The sequence below is a fragment of the Nipponia nippon genome, unplaced genomic scaffold (assembly GCF_047370975.1).
Source record: "Nipponia nippon isolate SJK-2023a ecotype South Korea unplaced genomic scaffold, ASM4737097v1 scaffold_31, whole genome shotgun sequence".
NCBI classification, from domain to species: domain Eukaryota; kingdom Metazoa; phylum Chordata; class Aves; order Pelecaniformes; family Threskiornithidae; genus Nipponia; species Nipponia nippon.
The window spans coordinates 3051525-3070544 of NW_028262349.1; the positions used below are offsets into that span (position 1 = coordinate 3051525).

General features: G+C 46.0%; 1 protein-coding gene across 12 annotated transcripts in view; it reads left to right on the forward strand.

Annotated features, from left to right (window-relative positions):
* PTPRS (protein tyrosine phosphatase receptor type S) overlaps positions 1-19020 on the forward strand; it is a 163325-nt gene that overhangs the window by 87323 nt on the left and 56982 nt on the right. For all 12 annotated transcript variants that reach the window (XM_087768953.1, XM_087768959.1, XM_087768955.1 and 9 more), the window contains exons 5-6: positions 5099-5287; positions 15005-15115. In XM_087768953.1, coding sequence (XP_087625079.1) covers positions 5099-5287; positions 15005-15115 — 300 coding nt within the window. The remainder of the gene's footprint in view (positions 1-5098; positions 5288-15004; positions 15116-19020) is intronic.

The following is a 19020-nucleotide window of genomic DNA, read 5'->3' on the forward strand; positions in this document are numbered from 1 at the left end:
GAGAAAGTGGTTTTGGGAAGATTTTTCCAGTTATTGTTGACTCCAGCTGCTGTCATTTTTCATTATAACTGAGGCAGAAAGGAAACTTGTTGGCACAGGCACCCCAGCTCCCAGTTGGTATAGTTTCTCTAAGCTCCACACTCCCAGGAAAGATACGCATATTTTTTACTATTATTATTGCTTTCTGTATACAGATTATACTTTCCCTCCACTTCTTTAGTAGCCTGAGATAGAGATTCTCGTGCTGCAAAGGGTTGTCCTGTGCTGTCAGCAGCTGAGTGGGCTGAGGGTACGGGGGCCCCAGCTGCAACTTTCTGCCTGCATTGCCTCTGCTGCTGGGAGCAGCACAGGCTGGGTTTCAAGCAGAGGCCAGACAGGCTTAGCTCTTTGCTTTGTTGAAGCTGATAGAGAGAGTTCTGTGGAGGTTACCCTTTGTGAGTCGTTAGTAAATGCAGCATGATCCCATAAAAACCAGTGCTTGGTCCAGTTGGATGTAATGGAACAAAATTTACTGTGCCCTGATACATCGCTCGCAGCATACTGGCCAATGCTATCTTTTCCTGAGGATTACTGCATTCTGGAAAATTGAGGAGAACTGGCTATTAGACATGTAAGGTCTGTGGTACTTAGTACCAGAGTATGACTCAGGCTGCTATGGACAGACTTTCAGAACTTCTTTATACTAATTCCGTGTTGACTCTTTTTTTATGAAGTGTTCATACATTAACAATTCTGGCCTGAAATTTTCCTCGCATATTTCCTACTCCAAGAGGACATCTGGTATGGGCATGTATAAAGTTCTAGCAAGATCCCTGCTGTTTTGTTGGTTTTTGTAATTGTTGGCTTTAGATCAGCAAAAGGTAAACAAAAATCAGTTCTAGATGCTCAGCAGAGAGCATTGCGTCCCACAGGAGCACATCTTAAAGAGTAGCTGGCCCCTCTGAAATGTTACCTTGCCACTTGAAAAATTCTTGGCAGACTTTCTTCAAACTTGACTTGTTTTGCTTTTCTTGTAGTGACCTGAAAATCAGGCCACGTTGAAAGCAGATTAGTTCTGTAGCTTACGAATAATGTCAGAGCGATTTTAACTCAGATGCCTTTATAAGGAGGGTACGTGGGGATACATCAGTGTAGGGAAGGCAGTGTATTGCCTGCACTGTCACGGGGCCAACACACATATCTAAGTGTGTATTTATTGTCTGTAAGTCTGCAAATTTTTAATAACATTGTTAGGCTATTAGTGTTTTCATAGTAAAACTTTCAGATCAAAATAAATGGAATCAACAGATAGAGCATGTTGCTGAGACTCCTCCATGTATTAAAGTTGTCTTTGGCTGTGAAATAACAGTTAACTAAGACACATGTACGTACACATTGATGGAAATAACTTCTTGATGTAATTTCACAGGGTGCATAATGCCAGGATACCTGTTGGGGAGGGGGCAGCTGTAAGTGTTCATAAACTTAATGAAAAGGGATGAGTTTCAGGAGTGCTGGATTTTGATCCTGATTCTGCCTAAAACTAGTGTCACTCAGGCTGCTTCGTCTCTGTGTTCTTGGTTCTCCCACCCTGAAGTGAGGATAGTTGACTGCTTAGAGACCAACCAGCGTCCATGAGCTGGGCCACATATCTCCAGAAAAGAGCAAAAAATTATTGCTCCTCTTCACTTCAGCAGTGTTCTCATTGTGGCTTTCTGGATTCAATACATAGCACGTCCGTACATGCTCATACCCTCCTTCTAAATTATTAAACAACTGTGCACGCCCTGCGGGGAAAAAGAGCAGCAGCAACACCCGCTTTATCTTTCTTTATCATCCTCATTTCCAGCACAGCTAATTATCTAAACACAGAGCTGCCACCTTCTAGAGCAACAAGGAGACAGCGAGCACTGGTGTCTCCTTCGCTGTAGCTGGCGACCCTTGCTTTTGCTGTACGACCGTGTGTGTGTCAGCGCATGCGCCCAGGTTGGTTCGAGGCATGTCCCCCAGCACAGAGCATGTCCCCTGGTAGGATTTATTATAAACGAATGCTGAAGTGCTCTTCTCTTTTCTCCCTGCCTCCCTCCATCCCTCCTCCCCTGTTCATTCTCACCCTCCTTTGTTCACTGGCCTTGAGATAATTCACCAGCTTTTGATCGGGGGGGGGGGGCTTTTAAAAACTCGGTCTAAGAGCAGGTATGAATGAGGTGTTTGGGATGCTCTGTTAACATGGCAAGCGCAACACGTGAAAACATTTGCCTGCGTAAGCTAGCGTGATTTTCAACAGCAGGTAGCTGCCCAGATGTGCCCTTGAAGCATCTTCAGCTTGCATCTTGGTTCTTTTGTTCTTGCAGTTGCCTGGGCTGCTTTTAGAAAGAGAATTCACAATCCAAACTGTTCCTTATTTATTTATTTGGTGACAGATTTGGGCTGGTGTTTGGGGATTGATGGGGAGGGTGACAGGGCATGTGTGTGCATGTCTTGTGGGGATTGAGTTGAGGCTGTAATTGCATTATTACAGGGAATCCAATTGTTAGGGGATGAAGGCAGTTTCACTTTCCTGGCAGGAAGGAAATCTGAGCACTTGAATCAGTGCAATACGTGATGTTCAGAGATGCTTCCTCCGCTGATCTGATCCTCAAATCTGATCACGCCTCTAGTCGCAGTTGTTTTAATTAAACTCAGAGGAATTCTGCACATTGTGCTGCAAGATTAACATTTTTGTTTAATTAGAAACACTCAGTAATAATAGTTGTACCAGGCCTCCCCCAACACACACACACGTGCACGCACACACACTCGCACACACCCTGCCCGTCAAGAGGGCTCTTCTCTGTGGGTTAATTGGTTCATGAAATTAACGGACGCGGGTTTGAGCCAGGTGGAGTAGCATCACCAGGGAGCAGGATAAAAGCAGTAATCAATAATGATGTCATCTGCAGCCAATGCGGCAGCAGCTCCGCGGCTCCTTAACAGCACACCACCGCCTGGTTAAATAGCAGAAGGGAAGAGAAGACGTTAAAAGCCTGGCTGAAAGCTGTGCAAAGGCAAAGCAATTCCCAGGGCCCCTCTGTCCTGAGCTCACTCTTGGGGGGGCTAGGGTTTTGCAGCACACATGATCTGCAAGAGCACACGCTGTTTGCAGACTCCTACAATACCCAAGCACAGCCTGGTGAACGGAGAACTCGAAGGTTTGCTTCAGTCCCTAGTTAAAGGTGTTTGTGTTTCTCTTCATAATGCAATATCCTGTTTTAGAGGTGCTTCAGACGCACCAAAATGACTACGCCTTCATATAACTGTAAGTTTGTCCATCCTAGGAGATCTGTATTACTTAAGCAGTTATAAAATGGTACGTGTTTGTTTGTGCTCAGATTCCTTTGATATATGAGGAGAGGTGTGGTTAATACATTTCACTCTCCAGTGAGTCACAATAGATCCTTTATAACTTTTCAACAATGGTCAGAGGAAGGAAACAATGCACGTTTTTAAACACACAGTTGAGGCATTTAAACCCTTTTCTTCTCTGCAGTAGCTGTACGCTGCTAATAACGGTATTAGACAAGAGTTTCTTGGCCCCGGGTATCAGCACCGCACAAACCTTTAGCTCTGCCTTCACGATCTTCATAGATTTTTAGAAGTTGAGCGTGAGGCACAGCAGTGTGGAATAGCTCTTAGCCAAATTGTGTGTGTTTGGAGCTCGTGTAGAGCAGTACTGGGATCTGGCGATTCTGCTTTGCTCTACAGAAGGAGACACCCACCATAGCAAGGCTGCTGGGTTCCTCTCTTGTTCCAGCGTCTCTGGGTTCAGCCGTACGTAGTTTGGCTCCGTTGCTTCTGATACGTAATGTGTCAACAGTAGGAAATGAGCTCTCGCTGTGTTTGCAGTTGGCAGGGATGTTTCCCAACCAAGACATGGGTTTGCAGCCCATCTCTGCTGCCGTTTGAGAGCTCCCATTGGTTTCAGTGGGGGGCTGATTGTGATGTATGTTACTTTTTTTAAAAATCCCACCTTTTTAAAATCCTTTATGCTATTTCCCTTCTGTTCCCTCACCTGGTTTTGGGCTGGATTCAATGCCATAGATTCCCGAGGCTGTGATTCCTCAACACGCCTCATTTGAAATGACGGAGAATCCCTATAAAGTCTCACCCTGGTGCCCGCGTCCTCCTTCCAGGCTGCCCTCCCCCAAGGACGGATTTTCCAGGGGAAAAAAGTGGCATGTTCCTGAGCTGTATCAGCCAGCAGAAGACAGCTCTCTTCCACATGAGTTAGGAGGTCGTGACAAAGATTATGGGGGAAGCACTGGGGTTTTGTATTAGTTATCACAAATTAGTCGGCATCGGTTAGGATTGCCCTCCTCACCCTCATTAGCGCAGGCAAAGGCAAGATGGAGAGGAAGCAGGAAGCTGGGCTGAGCCTGTCTTCTAGGTGCTGGTGCCACGTCCTTCTTCTTCTAGGGCAGCCGCACTCTGAATTAATAAATCTAAAATTCACACCCTGTCTGACAGCACTTGGCTTATTGTTGTTATGTGTGTCCCCTCTGGTAACTACAGCTGGATGATATTTTCCTCTCCTTTCGCTCTTAGTTTCCACTGTGTCTTTGACAGGCCTTTTCACATAGTCGCTTTCATTATTTCTCCTGTGCAGTTTGTTTCCTACTGTGGGGTTTGGAGGGGGAAGATGAACCACTCCTCTTAAATGTGACTGTCTATAGACTGTACTCTGCAGTGCAGGGATCTTTGACATATGTGTGCACAGCTTCTGCTGTAAGAACAAATAAGCGTGAGTCACTTATCTGACAGAAGGATTCAGGGCAAGACCTGGAGAAACTTTGAAATGACTATGCCCCAAAGGGTTTTAATAGATTGCATTTAAATGTAGAATCTCCCAGGTTAGCATAGTCACACGAAATGGACAAGCTGGTAAGTTTTTCTGTATAATATGTTTTCACAAACCATCTCGGGACCATTTACTGTAGCCTTGTTTTAAATTGCATTGCAGAGAGTCCTGGGCAGCAAGTCTGCCTGATGCTTTCTTTGGTATATTCCATTGAACAGCTCCTTCAGCTGCCCTGGTCCCTAGAACGTGTTTAACCTCTCTTCCTTTGTTCTCCACCGCCAGAGGACCAGTTACCTCCCGGCTTCCCAAACATTGATATGGGGCCCCAGCTGAAGGTGGTGGAGCGGACACGAACAGCCACAATGCTCTGTGCGGCCAGTGGGAACCCAGACCCAGAGATCACTTGGTTTAAAGATTTCCTGCCTGTCGACCCCAGCGCGAGCAATGGGAGAATAAAACAACTGAGATCAGGTAAGGTCTCTGTGTGAGACTAGAGGAATTGAGACCTAGATAGAGATGTGAAGAGACTGCTCAGAGGTTTCTGAAGCAGAAGAGAGGGCTGATAGACACGGTCACCACTGGTTTGGATTGGGGCATTAGCTTTTCTTTGGTTTTGAGACTCATGTTCTTACTAAGGGAGTGGTTGGAGTATTTTTCTCTCCAACCCATCCTCCTGGCCTTCCCTACTGCCTAGTTGACATAATGGGAATCACAGCAGGGAAGCTGGTTCCTATCCAGGAGACGCAGTAACTAGTTCACTGGATAATGGTGCTCTTCCAGCACAGAGGAAACTGGGGACTGGATGGGAGCTGAGGGTTTCTTCCTCAGAGCAAGAACTGGGTAAGGAAGAAAGAAAACCACTACAGCAGACATGGCATTTTAGGCCGCATGCATCTGGTATAGGGTCCACAGCTCAGGCAGCCTCTGACTGTCAAAACATGATCCTGTCGGTGTAAATTGAGCCTCTCAAAGCTGGCGCTGAAGAACAGCTCTTGCAGGATCTGTCCGGCATCAGGTCCCTGCAGTCATCGCTGGAGAGCAGTTGTGGGCGTTCTGGAGCGACCCCTTGGTGCTCAGCGGCAGTGCCCATGGAGTGGATCTCCATGAACAGATGTACCCCAGCTTCGTGGCTCTTGTCAGTTTTTCGTCTTTCCCCATCTGCTTGTCCATCTGTCTCTTTTGTTTGTTTTATGTTTGTTGTTTTGTGTGTGTGTCAATGTGACATCTCTTAATATTCACGTTTCAGGAGCTGTTTTTATACTTGTTAAATCTGCCAGTTCACTGTGTGAGAATGGGTGTATGTGTGCAAGGAGGGCACAGGTGTATTTTTGAATACTACTGATAAAGCGCTTCCCCTGATGGCTGCAAAAATGAAACAAGCTTTGGAAGTTTTACCTTTTGACAAAAACTAACCCGAGAACTAATCCCTTTCAAATACTGCTTGGACTGAGTGCTTTGACCCAGCCTAGAGAAAACATGTCTGCGTGGTGGAGCTAGCAAGCACTAGCGTCCCTTCACTACTCAGAACATTCCTTTGGCCAAGCGAGATGGAGCATTTTCAGGAGTCTTTCTTGGCAAAAGAGTGGCATTGTTGTAGGCAAAGGGAAAGCAGAGGTTTCAGTGAAGCAGCTGGAGTTGCTCCCTTTGTATCAGACATTTTACAAGTCAGCCACTCAAGTGATCGCTGACTACTTCTGCCCAGACCTCTGCTGGCTCTGAAGAAATCCGTCCTGACTACTGTAATGCTGGATCTGAACATCAGAGAATGCAACCGCCTGCTTTTTCTCTTGCCTTGTTTGGCAGAGATTCTATATAAAGAATTTTAGTTCTATGGGCCACCAGTGGAAAAGATCCAGTATAGTTCTGGTTCGGTGTGGCTTTTATACACCTGCATAAATGCATCCTTATTCAGTGAAGCAAACTTATAAGCAGATACTTAAACTGCTTGTTGAATTAGAATGGATTGTTGAATCCCACACACACAGATGAGATTGACCTCCCTGTTCTATAGTAACAGCTGAGGCAAATGCAAATAAAAAAAATCACTCAGCATAAATAATGAGAGGTAAACTAGAATTATATCATGCTCTGTGGCCATGATCTGAAGTGTGAGTAATGCACAGGCAGATTATTTTTAATACATTTATCATCTTGCTAGAATGCCTTTATACTCTTTAACTGGGTTTGATCTGGTGTTTCCCCTTAAAGCCACTTGAGTGCTGCATTTTTATTCCAGTGAATTGGTTGGCCTCAGAGTGAACCCTTGGCCTTTCTGATAAATCAGAAGATACCTGCTGAGAATTAATCTCATTTACAGCTGCTTTGAATTAGTAAGCTGGTGAAACCCTGAAGCGTCCCTGTTGTCCTTAGGGGCGAAAACCTGTTGCTTGTGTGAAAGGGAGTGCAGATTCCTGGACAGTCAGGACTTCTGAGTTCCCCTATTTCATCTGCTTTTATAGCCTTTCAAAACTTGCCTGTTCTGTGATGCAAAGGCCTGTGAAAATGCAAAATGCATTAACATTAGGGTCATCTCTACTGTGTTAGTATTTTGGTCAACGGAAAGGAGTTGTTTTAAGATGAAGGCAGAGCAAATTCAAGTGTGTATTTGTAACCTGAGTGTGATGTGCAAGGCGATGCCTGTTTGAGCGCTGATGATGCGACTGCTGCTAAAGTCAGAACTTAATTTAATACATTTATCTTTCCAGAAAACAAACTTTGCTGCTAGAAGTGTGGCACTAGCACACATTAGGGCGCTGGATGCTTCAGGACACTGCTAATGAGCTTCAGTGTCTTTCACCCACAGGTCATCAGTATGACTCCAGCTCAGCTTCTTGGGGATTAACAATTACCCCCAGCTAAGGGGTGTTTGACAAGGCCGCTGTGAATAGGAGTGCAGGGAGGAGGAGTGACCCTGGTACTAAATCACAACTTCACCTCTGCACTTTGTGCTAACAGGCTTAGCATAGCAGCCGGCGCCCGCGTTGTCTCTGAAGACTTGGCGGTGCATTGCTCCCTGATGGAGACTGGGACAGGCCGAGGGAGCAGCAGGACAGGACAGTCACCCAGATTCTGTCTTGGAGATGAAGTCATCAGGATAGCAGCCATGCTGCTTTATTACGAAGGGTGCTAAGAACTGAATTTAAATCAATATGAGTTAGTGGCAAACATGCAAATTAGCTCATTAAAAGGTACAAGTGAAATGTCATACACAGAGCTCTGCAAAATTGGGTAGCCGTGTCCAGATTTGGTTCTCATTTATATTAAAAAAATTGAATGTTTCACTGGCAATATAAATGGACCTCTGAGACTGGTCATTATAGTCACATCGTCCTGTGGACCCATTATTTTATGGGTCTTCAGTGTAATTGAGAAACAGGTGATATGTCATTAAGCACAGAGAGTTTTCTCTATCCAGTATTTCTGCTTCTCCTTTCCACCTCCAGATAAATTTTCCAAGCAACTGGAAATCATTTAAGGCTTGGGGGTTTTGACTGAATGAAAAGCTGAATTGCCAGTCAGAGAAGGGGAAGAACCTCTGCCTAGGCTCCTGCTTCCCTTAGACGTACATGAACATCTCGGCCTTAGAGACGCAGGTTGTCTAAGGGTTTAACTGGTCTTGGTGGTGGAAGAGAAGCGGGTATTTCTTCTTAACCCTGACACAAGCAGTCTCAGGACATTTAAAGTAGAAGGCTATGTCGTTTGCTCAGCCGTGCCACCTAGGGGGGATAGCGGGAGGCAGCCTGCAGCCGCCTTACAGAAACCACAGCACAGAAACACTGAAACCTTTTGTGTCTTCTTGTTGTCTTCTGTTTTCTAAATAACTGGCTATAACAAACTTATTTTTTCCTTTCTTTTTTTCACCTTTTTTAACATTCAGAGACCTTTGGTAAGTTTGTTTAAATAAAAAAAAAATCAAACCGAAAAACCCCAAACCTGCTAATGTCCAGATTTGTAACCCTTGCCCTTTAAACTAATTCCTTTGTAACAGCTTCTTGAGAGGCATGCTATGCATTTCTTCTACTAACTCTTTCAGTAGGGATATTTTGCCCTCGTAATGAATTTCTGCAGGGGTATTGCAGGCTACAAAAAGTATAATGATCATCCTAATTAATACATCTGTATAAAGAGATAACAGCTAAATATGAACCTCCTAACATTGGATAGATTTTTTTTTTGTAACTTAGCAACAGTTGTCCTGGAATTCCCCAATGACACAATAGCTTGTACCCTGGAACTGTGATAATTGTGTTCACACCTGCGGGAGGGCTTGGAGTTTCACATCTAACAGGGTTATTGGCATTTTCAGAAGGGAGAGGCGGGGGTGCAGCGTTTTCAAATTGAAGCTGTACATCACAGGCTATGGGAAAGGGCTGAGCGAAGGAAAAGCCCCCTCTCCAGATCATCTCTGTCCCTTGCGAAGCCAGGAGCCTGTCTGCAGACCTCACGTCACATTTCCTCCGTGTGCCAAGTCCCCTTTTGTTATTAGAGATGTAGCAATTGCAGCTGTCAGCCAGGATCCGGCATTTTAAAATTGCAGAAGACCCTTGATGATTGCTTGCTTGTTTAGAATAGAAAGCTCTCTCCAGCCCTCGGGAGAGGAGCATAGCACACACATGTTCTCACACGTGGCCTGACAGAAGGTGGGGATGTGTTTTCGGTCATTACCATGGCAATGGTGACTGTCCTCCTCTCCCTGTTTTCAAGGCTTGGAGAATCCGTAGGCAGCTTGCTGTGTGGGAAGTCAGAGGAAGGGATGGTGGAAGAGCAGATCCCAGCCTCTGTGCCAGAGGGGGACACCTGCACATGGTATTCTGCCTGGCACCATCTTGGTCCTTTATAATCCAGAGGCAAGTCCTTTAAGGTGCCTTTTGCCTCTGCTGCTAAACACTAGGCTGGCCATCTGGGCTCATGTAGCCTCAAAATTTGCCCTAACTAGGCAGATCTCCAGATCCTGGGAGGCTGTGGAAGGCAAGATGAACAGTTTGCCCATGGCATTTCAAAACCAGCTTTTTGCTTGGAAAGTCAGCATCCAGCGTGAGTTTTTCCTCCTTTAGTTTTCCTGCGAAGCTGGTGCCCGTGTTCTGCCCTGGACAGCGGTTAGCCTTGTGCTACCCGTGCACTGTTTAGGACACCAGGCAGGCCAGCTGTTGAACACAGGTGCCTCCCCTCCACCACCATGGCCCCGTGTCAAATCTTACAGGACCTGTCAGAGTTCTTCAGAATAGTTAATCTGTTTCCTATCCTCTTCTACCACCATCCTGCTGCCCCTGTATTAAATACGAAGCTGGTTAGATGTGAAACTCCAACAGTGAAAATCTACCATCTGTGTCCCTGCCGCCATTCAAACTACTGTTCTTTCCTTGTGAGTTACTTGATCTCATTTTGATTCAAATTCTGTCCCCTCCATCCCTGGCATGGGGCATCTTTCAAAACATGTTCTGCTCCTCACCTCTCTGTTCCGTGTGCCAGAGATAGAATTGGAAAGACCAAGGTGGCATGGCTTGGCTTGCCTTGCTCTCCAAGAGCACTGTCTCCAAGACAGTCTGTCTCTGAGAGGTGCTGACAACCTATTTCCAGGGACAGCACTGATGCTTAGAGGGAACGGGGAATAACTAACCTACAATGACACAAGAAGGTAATGGCTGCTGTTGTATCTATGCTTACATAGCTCTAACTTCCAGCGTGTTTCTCCTGTCAATTAGAGGGAACCTTTGCAGGAAATCACCAGGCTTAGCCAAGGCCAAAGAAGCTTTGTAGCGGTGGGTGATGTTGGGGTCTCTTCCCCCGCTCTGCCCTTTTCCCATTAGCCTCGTCCCAGATTTGTGCCACAGATGGCAGATTTTCACTCCAGTTTTGAGACAGAAGGATGTATCAGAGGCTGTTTTTATTTCCACTGAATTGGACTATAACCCTTTGCTGCTTTCTCTCTCTCTCGCTTTTTAAAACCTTCCTGCCGTCTCCTGTGTGGAGATCTGCCCAAGTACACGCTCCCCCCACCTCTTCCTCTTTCAAGCGCTGTCTCTCCAACCTTTGTCCTGATAGCTAACCAGCCTGCTTTATTAACCTTAGCTAGTTCCTAACCCTAACTAGATGCTAACTCTTCTCTAGCAAATAACCAAACCTCTTAACTAGAAGCTGAATATAACTAGAATCTAATATCCTAACACTATAATACCTCTCTTCCCTCATCTCCTTTCAAAAATAAAGGTGAAGCGTAATCAATATCTATATATTTTTACCTTCTATCCTGAAAATGGAGGATTGAACCGCAGCACAAGAAGGATGAGCAGGGCTGAAGGATAAGGAGGGAAGGGGTTTTCTGGTGGTTAAGGCAGAAGATTGGCACGCAGGAGGCTTTGACTCCTGTTCCTGCCTCTGCCACAGACTTCCCTTTGTGACCTTGGGCAAGTTGCTTCACCTCTACCTCGGCTTCCCCATCTGTGAAATGGGGGTAATAATGCTGCTGTACCTCACTGGGGGAGAGGAGAGCGTGTAAGGCTGATATTTATCGTGGAATGTGCTATGCAAGCCCTAGCTGGGAGGTGCTGCAGAGTGACAGCATTGTCACCGTTGCAGAGAAGCTCTTGCGTTACTCCCTAGTAAGAGGCAATACTTGTAATTGCGGTATCTGCCCTGTTTTCAGGATTGGGGTAAAAACCAACCAACTAAAACCCCTTCTTTGATAAGCTGTGTGACAAGTTTGAATGCCACTGTGAGCAAAAGGACCTGCCGTGTTTTCCAAGGAAGATGGTTGCAACCTCAGGAGGTCAAACGGGGGGACAGTGATTTTACCATTGACTGTGGCATGGTTCACCAGCCGCAATGTCGCTTCCTCTCATCTGTGAGACCTGCCTAGGTTACGTTAGGCACCTAGAGACAACTGGAGGGGGGTTGAATTAAAACAACCCAAGAGAGATGCAGTCAACCGGCAAGTGCAAGCAGGACTCCGCTCTCCATGCAGCCCCGCTCCTGCACTGGCGTTAGGGGGGCTTCCAGAGCAGTTGCATGAGGCAGCCCTTGCACTTGTGCAGTAGCATGGCCTTCTTTAGTGCAGAGCATCTGGCTTCAGTCTCTATGCGGAGCCACCGAAGGATAACTGAAGGTCCTGATAAGGACATGCATTGAATTCCTTGCACGTCTATAGCAATAACTTAAGTTTGGAACTGGGAATTTGCTAGCAAAGGTGGGATCAAACCTGCAGCTCTTAATGTGATGCAAGGTACCTGGATATCTCTTTCCTTGTCTGGGCTAGCACGGCCATAATGCCGACCCTTTTTCCCAGGAGTGATGAAGATAAATGCAGGTTCATCGTATGTTCTGCAAGTAGCAAATTACTAGTAATGTTAGCTGAGAGCTTGAAGACTTTCTTTGCATTCTTAGCAACAAAATGGAGCGAGTCTTAAGACTTTTCAAGCCACGTGCCGTGGAGGCTCTGTAAACAGCCAGCTGAATTGGACTGCTTTAAAAAGGGCGTCCCCACCTTGAGTACCCCGAACTTTCTTCAGTCTGTCCCTGTAATTGAAGATGAGGTAGAGCAGGAAGTTTCCTACTGGGAACTGTCTTCCTTGACTTCAGGTCCTTTTCCCACGGGCGGTCCAGGTGTTTGGGGTTTTGCAGTCTTTTCACTTATTTTCTTTGTTTTCTTTGCAGAAGGTACACCGATCCGAGGTAAGACACCCCCAACTCACTTACTCACCCACTCTCCAAACACTTCTCTCCACTCAGTTCCTGTTTCATTGACCTGTGCTCAATGCAGATTCTTGTTGTTGTTGTTGTTATGTTTTCTTGTCCTGCTTCACCTCTGGATATTTCTTTTTTATACCTGTCTTTATTTTATATATGGTTATAATGTCCTTTTTTGTTTGCTGGGTGCACTTGGTAATACTGATACTGTTATTCTAATGATGTCTCAGGCTGTGCTACCTCAGATTTATGGCAGAGTTTTAAGACCTAATCTCTCCAGGACTGTGAAGGACTGAAGTTTATCTTGAGCATTAAATGCTATCAAAGCTTGGTAAATAGTTAGGGCCTTCTCTTGATTGGTGCAAAGCGCTCCCGAGCCCCTGACGGTGAGGAAAGTTTTCCAATCCTCTGCTCAGTCAGATCTTCAGCACTTACCATTTCAGCATACTCATTTGTTTGGCTTCAGAGCCTTCTTTCCCCTTCCTCCCCACTCTCTTACCCTTAGGTTTTTCTGGGAAAGATACCCGTGGTAAGTAGCTTCTGCACTGTCTCTTTAATGGAGCCAAAAAGATATTAGACCTCAAGCTGTCATTGAAAGTCAGCAGGAATTGGGTGTGCGCCCCTTGGTAGACTGCTTTGGTTTTATCTACACCGGCAAATTTAAAAGTCCGTAATTCTCTGCTGGTAAAAGCAACAGGAGGTGCTGTAGGTGGGATTTACTTTTTCACACATCATCTCTATTGGCTTCTGACAAGTGCTGAAAACTCGCTGACCTCTCTGCAGCATAATTTCCACCATTGCATTCACCAGGAAAGCTGCAGTGGTCAAGATGAAAGGGGTGAGTCCTTATTCCCCTGGCGAAGCTGCTTGCCTGCAGTTCATGGTTCCGTTCCTGCTCTGCAGGGTGGCTTCGTCTGCCCTGGTGTACACTCAGACATGCAACGCTTATGAGCCGCACAAAATATTTGTCTGGAACCAGTGGAAGCAACCCACAGATTTGTCCAAATTAACAGAAGTTTCTAGGAAAACTCGCTGACCAGCTCTCCACCGAAGTGGAGCTTTCAGATGGCAGAGCATGCTCGAGCTGTAATTCACTATGAAATACGCGCAGCTGGTGTCTCAGTGTGAAGCTTCAGTCTGTTTGGTTTCTAACTCCTGTGATACTGAAATACCCACAGATTCTTTTGAAATGAATTCAGTTTGGTTTAGTGGCTTGGGTGGGATTTTTTTGGTTCTTTAATTCTATCTGTTCTGCCTTGGGGAGCTATCAGACACAGTGGATGCTGGCGGGAGTCGCACTGTCACACCCCATCCCTGTCATAAATTCACAGCCTCACGTCTTCCCACGCAGCATCCTTTTTCACCCATGCACACACAGAGGAACAGGAGCTCCATGTCCTCCTCATGTGAACACGTTGGTTTTTCCTTCCTGAAGAGGCTGTATCTGCAACCAACACTGATATCATTTGCACTTTCCTCACTTTAAGATTTTATCAATAACATTACGCCGAGCTGGAATTGTTTGGTTTTCATATTTAGGGTTTTTTTCCAGAGATGAGAGTTAAGAGTCTTACCACATGTGAGCTCTGTCCAGATCTGTAGTATAATCGTGTACTCCTAATACATAAAACATTTGATAGCCTGTTGAATTATTTATGCAGTATGTATTTTAACTGGAGTTTTGCAGGGATGAAGCCTTCTGAGGTAAATGAGGCAATTTTCTTCCATGTACTTACATGCAGCATATCTCTGTATGTTTGCTTACAGGAGTGTTTAGAATGGGCTCTGCGTATATTCTCATAGGCTGCAATAATGTACAGGTTTAAGAAAAACCTTAATCCTTTTGGCCCAGTCGGTGTAAACCACACAGGCAATTTGGAAGTTCCAATGCAGTATTTACAAGGTTTTCCCTTGGCAAAATTCACTATCAGTAAGGTGCTTTTCACACTGACTTTTGTCTCCTGCAGGCTTTCTGTGAATCAGGTATTTTGGGCACAAAACAAAGGCAGCAGTGATAAAAATGCTCCAGGGATCGTAGGCAGTGGGTGACAAAGGCTTTCACTTTTATGGTCACTGCTTCAAATCGAGCAAGGGAAAGTCAACTGCCTTCTGATAGATTTCTGGGGATCATGGTAATATGGATTACTGAAGTTGATTTCATGAGTTCTGGTGCAGAATGTCTGCATTGCAGAAGCCACAAAAGTTGATACTTTTGCTGATCGTTTCAGTATGGAGAGGAACACTCTGTATAGAGGGGGGGTGTTAAATTTTCTCTTCCTGTTGCGTATGTGTCCAGCCGTAACGCTGAGCACAGACGGTAGCTGGTATCGGCAGAGGGCTCAGCACTTCCAGAGCTCGGAGCCTGAGACCCCCGGGGAGTGTCCTAGTGTGCATTAGCCCAAGGGGAGGAGAAAGCAAAACATTGACGCTATTGCGCTCTCTCTTAAAAACAAAACAAAATGGTGATGATCGTGTCTTTGCTGCGGTCTTCTTCTCTCCTCCCAGGTGGCCTGCAGATTGAAAGCAGTGAGGAGACGGACCAGGGGAAGTATGAATGCGTCGCCAGCAACAGCGCCGGAGTGCGCTACTCCTCCCCTGCTAACCTTTACGTGAGAGGTAGGGAGCGCATCGGCTCACAACACTGGCAAATATCTCCCTCCCCATGGCCTTCCTTTGTCCCCAGCTGTTTGATTCGATCCTGTCCCTGAGCGCAGGGGAAGCACTGGTGTTAATCGGTTGGATCCTTACAGTGCGCTGCTGAGCTCGCAGGGGAATCCTGGTGCACCCTGACTTCCTCACCGTTGCTGGTGGCTCCAGCTACCGCGCCAGAGTTGCAGAGCAGCAACACACGGCTATGTCGCCCTCAGTGAAGTCAAGTGTGACCCAAAATAGTGTGCCCAAGAATCTGCCAGCATCAGCCTGCAGAGCCCAAAGGGGACTGAACAGCTTTGGCTGCAAAGAGGCCATAATCCCCTTTTCTCCCGAAGGATCCCTGCTCCCTGAAAGTGGGAAGGTTTCAGTTCTACTGGTGTGGGTGTGAGAGGAGGGGAGGACCCTCTCAGCCCCTCCACTGAGCTCTCTGTCCCCTGGATCTTAGCAGATTGCAACAGGAGGGAGCATTCTCACTTCTCGCCTAAGTCCCCGCTGGTTTTCCCTTTGCCAGCAGTAATTTGTCACTGGTTGCTTGGCCATGAACGCTGGCTGTGGGCACAGACTCACAGAAAGCTGGAGATGGCCAGCAGGCCTCTCTGCCACCGTGACAGATTCCTTCAGCCATGTAGCATGAGGAACAGATGACAGGGGGACTGGCTTCTGCTTGATGCCCCCTCGATGTTCTCACACCCAGTGGGGCAATAGCCTTTCTGCTTGCTTTGTTACCTTATTTTAATCTCTCTGACCTGTAATATTTTGTGTGTAGCTTTGGTTTAATATCTTTCCACAGCAAAACCCTTTCGGTAATGAGAGAGCAGGGCTGGTCCTTCTCACTTTTTTAAAAAAAAATAAAAATACCATTGGGAGGAAAAAAGAAAAGTTACATCCCAGCAAACTGTTCCCATTTCCATCCCATCGACAGAGGAAGCGCCTCCCACCTACACTCACGTTAACTCTGCAGTCAAATGCAGAGCCATGCTCCTGTGTGCACTCCTTTCTCTCTGTCTTTCTCTCTCTCTCGTGTCTCACGCTCACTAAATCACATGCACATGGAGAGAAGGCTTTTAATAGTTTAATGTTTCCAAGCTAAATTTTTAAATAGCCTTTTGTGGCCAGCTGGAAAATTGCGTTTGAAATTTGCCCTGTCGCCTGGGCCCCGAAATTCTTCTTTTGGGAACATAAATCTGGATCTGATACTAATTCAGGGCTAAATCCTTCGCAGACAGCTTAGATGGAATGTTTTGGGTTCTTTTTTTAAAAAAAGAAAAAAAAAGAAACAGGAAAAAAATGTGGGGATTTTTCATTATTCTTTTATTTATAAATTTCCTCTACCTTTCTGGCCACTCGGAAACTACTCAGGAGACAAAGGTTGTAACCATGGAGTTGCTTGTCTCCGCACCTGGATAAGAGTCGGCTCCAGGTGGATAGCCCTCTTTCTATCCAAGTTAGCCTGTGTGCACCTGAGGCCTGCCTGCAAAGCAAAGCCAACATTAGCCGGCCGAGAGAGTGCAGAAAACACCGTGTAAGCAAGCTCGGCCTGTGGTTTGGGTGTTTTTCATGCTGTTTAATTCCTTGTTTCTTGTGTGTTAATATCGTGGAAAGGTAACAAATTTCTGAAACGGATTTGCTTTGGTGGGAGGGAAAGTTCATGCACATTTTTCTTCCCGTTTTTTGTTTTAAAAGAGTCTTGAACACTCTTGTGTTTCCAATTGACTTGTTTCTCCCATAACATGCTTGTCTCTATAGAACACCTGGGATAGGAGTTGTAAGTTTTAACATTGCAAGGAAATGGTTTGGTTTGGTTTTGCTTTTCTTTTCTTCTTCTAATTATTTCTTTTTCCTTATTCAGTCCCATTGTGGAGTTAGCGCCAGCAGAGCCGGGTGCGGGGGCTGGGGGGAGCACGGGCTGGGGGAGCGGATTTCCAGCTTGGGCTCTCCTCTGTATCGGGTCTGCTCTGCCTGGTACAGGTTCCGCTCCCCCTTCTCTAAAGAGCAGATGGACTTAAAGAAGTGAGAGCTCCTTTCTGGGGTTGGCACCTCTGTCAGGTGCTGCTTCTGAATTAGGATTGCTCGCAGTCTGACCGCTGTACAGAGCTTGGTTGTTCCTAAACAAAAGGTACCTAGCTGGATGGGAGGGGGAAAGCTAGGAAGGCAGCAAGGAGGGTCGTTACTATCTTCATTTTTTTTCCTTTCTTTTTATTTTGGTTAAGAGAAAAAAACAATCAATTTGCAGCTGACAGCCTTGAGAAGGCCTTTTTTTACTCTCTCTGTGTTTCCCCTATTTTTCTCTTCTCCTCATGTCATTGTGTTCCGCATCAAACCCCCTTAACATCCCTCAGAGCTACGAGAAGGTTGGTGTGGTTTTTTTCTTTTTTACTTTCTTTACCCACATTTTTACATTCTTAAGAGAAAAAAATAAAAAAATAAAAAAAATTTTAAAAAAAGAGAAAAAGCAAGAAATCTTTAAGATGAGCGAGACCCGCCCGTTCCCGGGTCTCGCAGAGATGAGTTGAGTTGCATTGTGGGCCTCTCTATGCATCCTTTGGTAATGTTGCTGAGTTCTTGCACTTTTTTGTCGTCATGGTTACCTTGCCGTTTGGACATTGGGCCTGATGCATGATAGGAGAATGTAACAATCTTCTTTGCATGCCACTTTTTAAATTAATTCTGAATTATTTTTTCTATATATAAATATGTAAAGTTTGGTTTGTTTTTTTTTTTTACAGTTCTGGTTTATTTGAAGTGGATTTACTCTTATTTTCTAAATTTTTTGTTCTGTTGGGTTTTTTGCTTTTTCTTGGTTTCCTGTTTCCGTTTTGATTGGTTATGCTGTGCTGTAGTTAATTCCAAACGCATTGTGAGAAGCCAGTGTTCCTGCCCACCCGGTGGTAACTGAACTCCTCAATCCCTCCAGGAGGAAAGGAGTCACACAGCTCTAACGCCTGTCCGTGGAAGCCCTGCTATTTGGGACAAGCCTTTGTTTTGGGGGGAGGGAGGGATCTGGGAAGTGGAAAAGACGGTAAGAAGCCAGGGTGTTGTTCCAAGAGTTAGAGCAGCCCCTGGGTCACGTTATTACTTACATATTTCTTGGAGGTGTGGCTCTTGTTCCACATCCTGCACACAAAGAAAAACCCTGATCCCTGCTCTGAAGGGCTTCCCCAGCGAGGCGGAACTCGCTCACTGGTAACTGGCCATTTCCCTCCAGTAACGCCTGAGACACGGCGTACGGGAGCTGATCTGCTTTCGGCCCAGGATGGGGAGAGACGGAAAGCTTCCTGCTGTGTTACTGAATCACAGGCAGTTGTCTTTCCTTTAGCACACGTGTCTGCGTGGAGAGCCCCGGCACCAGGCAGTGCCTTGTCTCGTCAGCAGAACTGGGCAGATTCCCTTGTAGGAGGGTGATGCCTCATCCCTGCAGCGCTGGAAGTGAAGGGCAGCCGGCCAGCCGCCTTCGGCAGAAGGGTACCTGGGTCTCAATGGCTCTGCCTCTCCCCATTTGCCCTCTTTCCTCCCTAGCATTGAGCCGCTATTGCCTGGCTACAGGCACCTTGAAAACCAGCCAGGTCCAGAGAAGGTAGAGCCCTCCTTTCTAAAGGAGCGTGGAAAGAGAAATGCAGCAGTGGTAGACACAAAAGAGGCTGCTGGGACACAGCTGGCAGCTGCATCTCTGTTGTAAACAGCAACAAGAAATCTGACAAGTTACATTCTAGCTGAAAATGCCTCTTTTCCCTCTTCTCATCTCCCTGTTTATCCCCATTAAGCTTCTGTTGCCTCCCATGTGTGCATCCTGAGTGGGAGAGCCACATGGGATAGTAAACAGGTGGGTTTTTTGCAGTGTGTTAGTTGTACCATTGGTGCTTGGTGCTTTT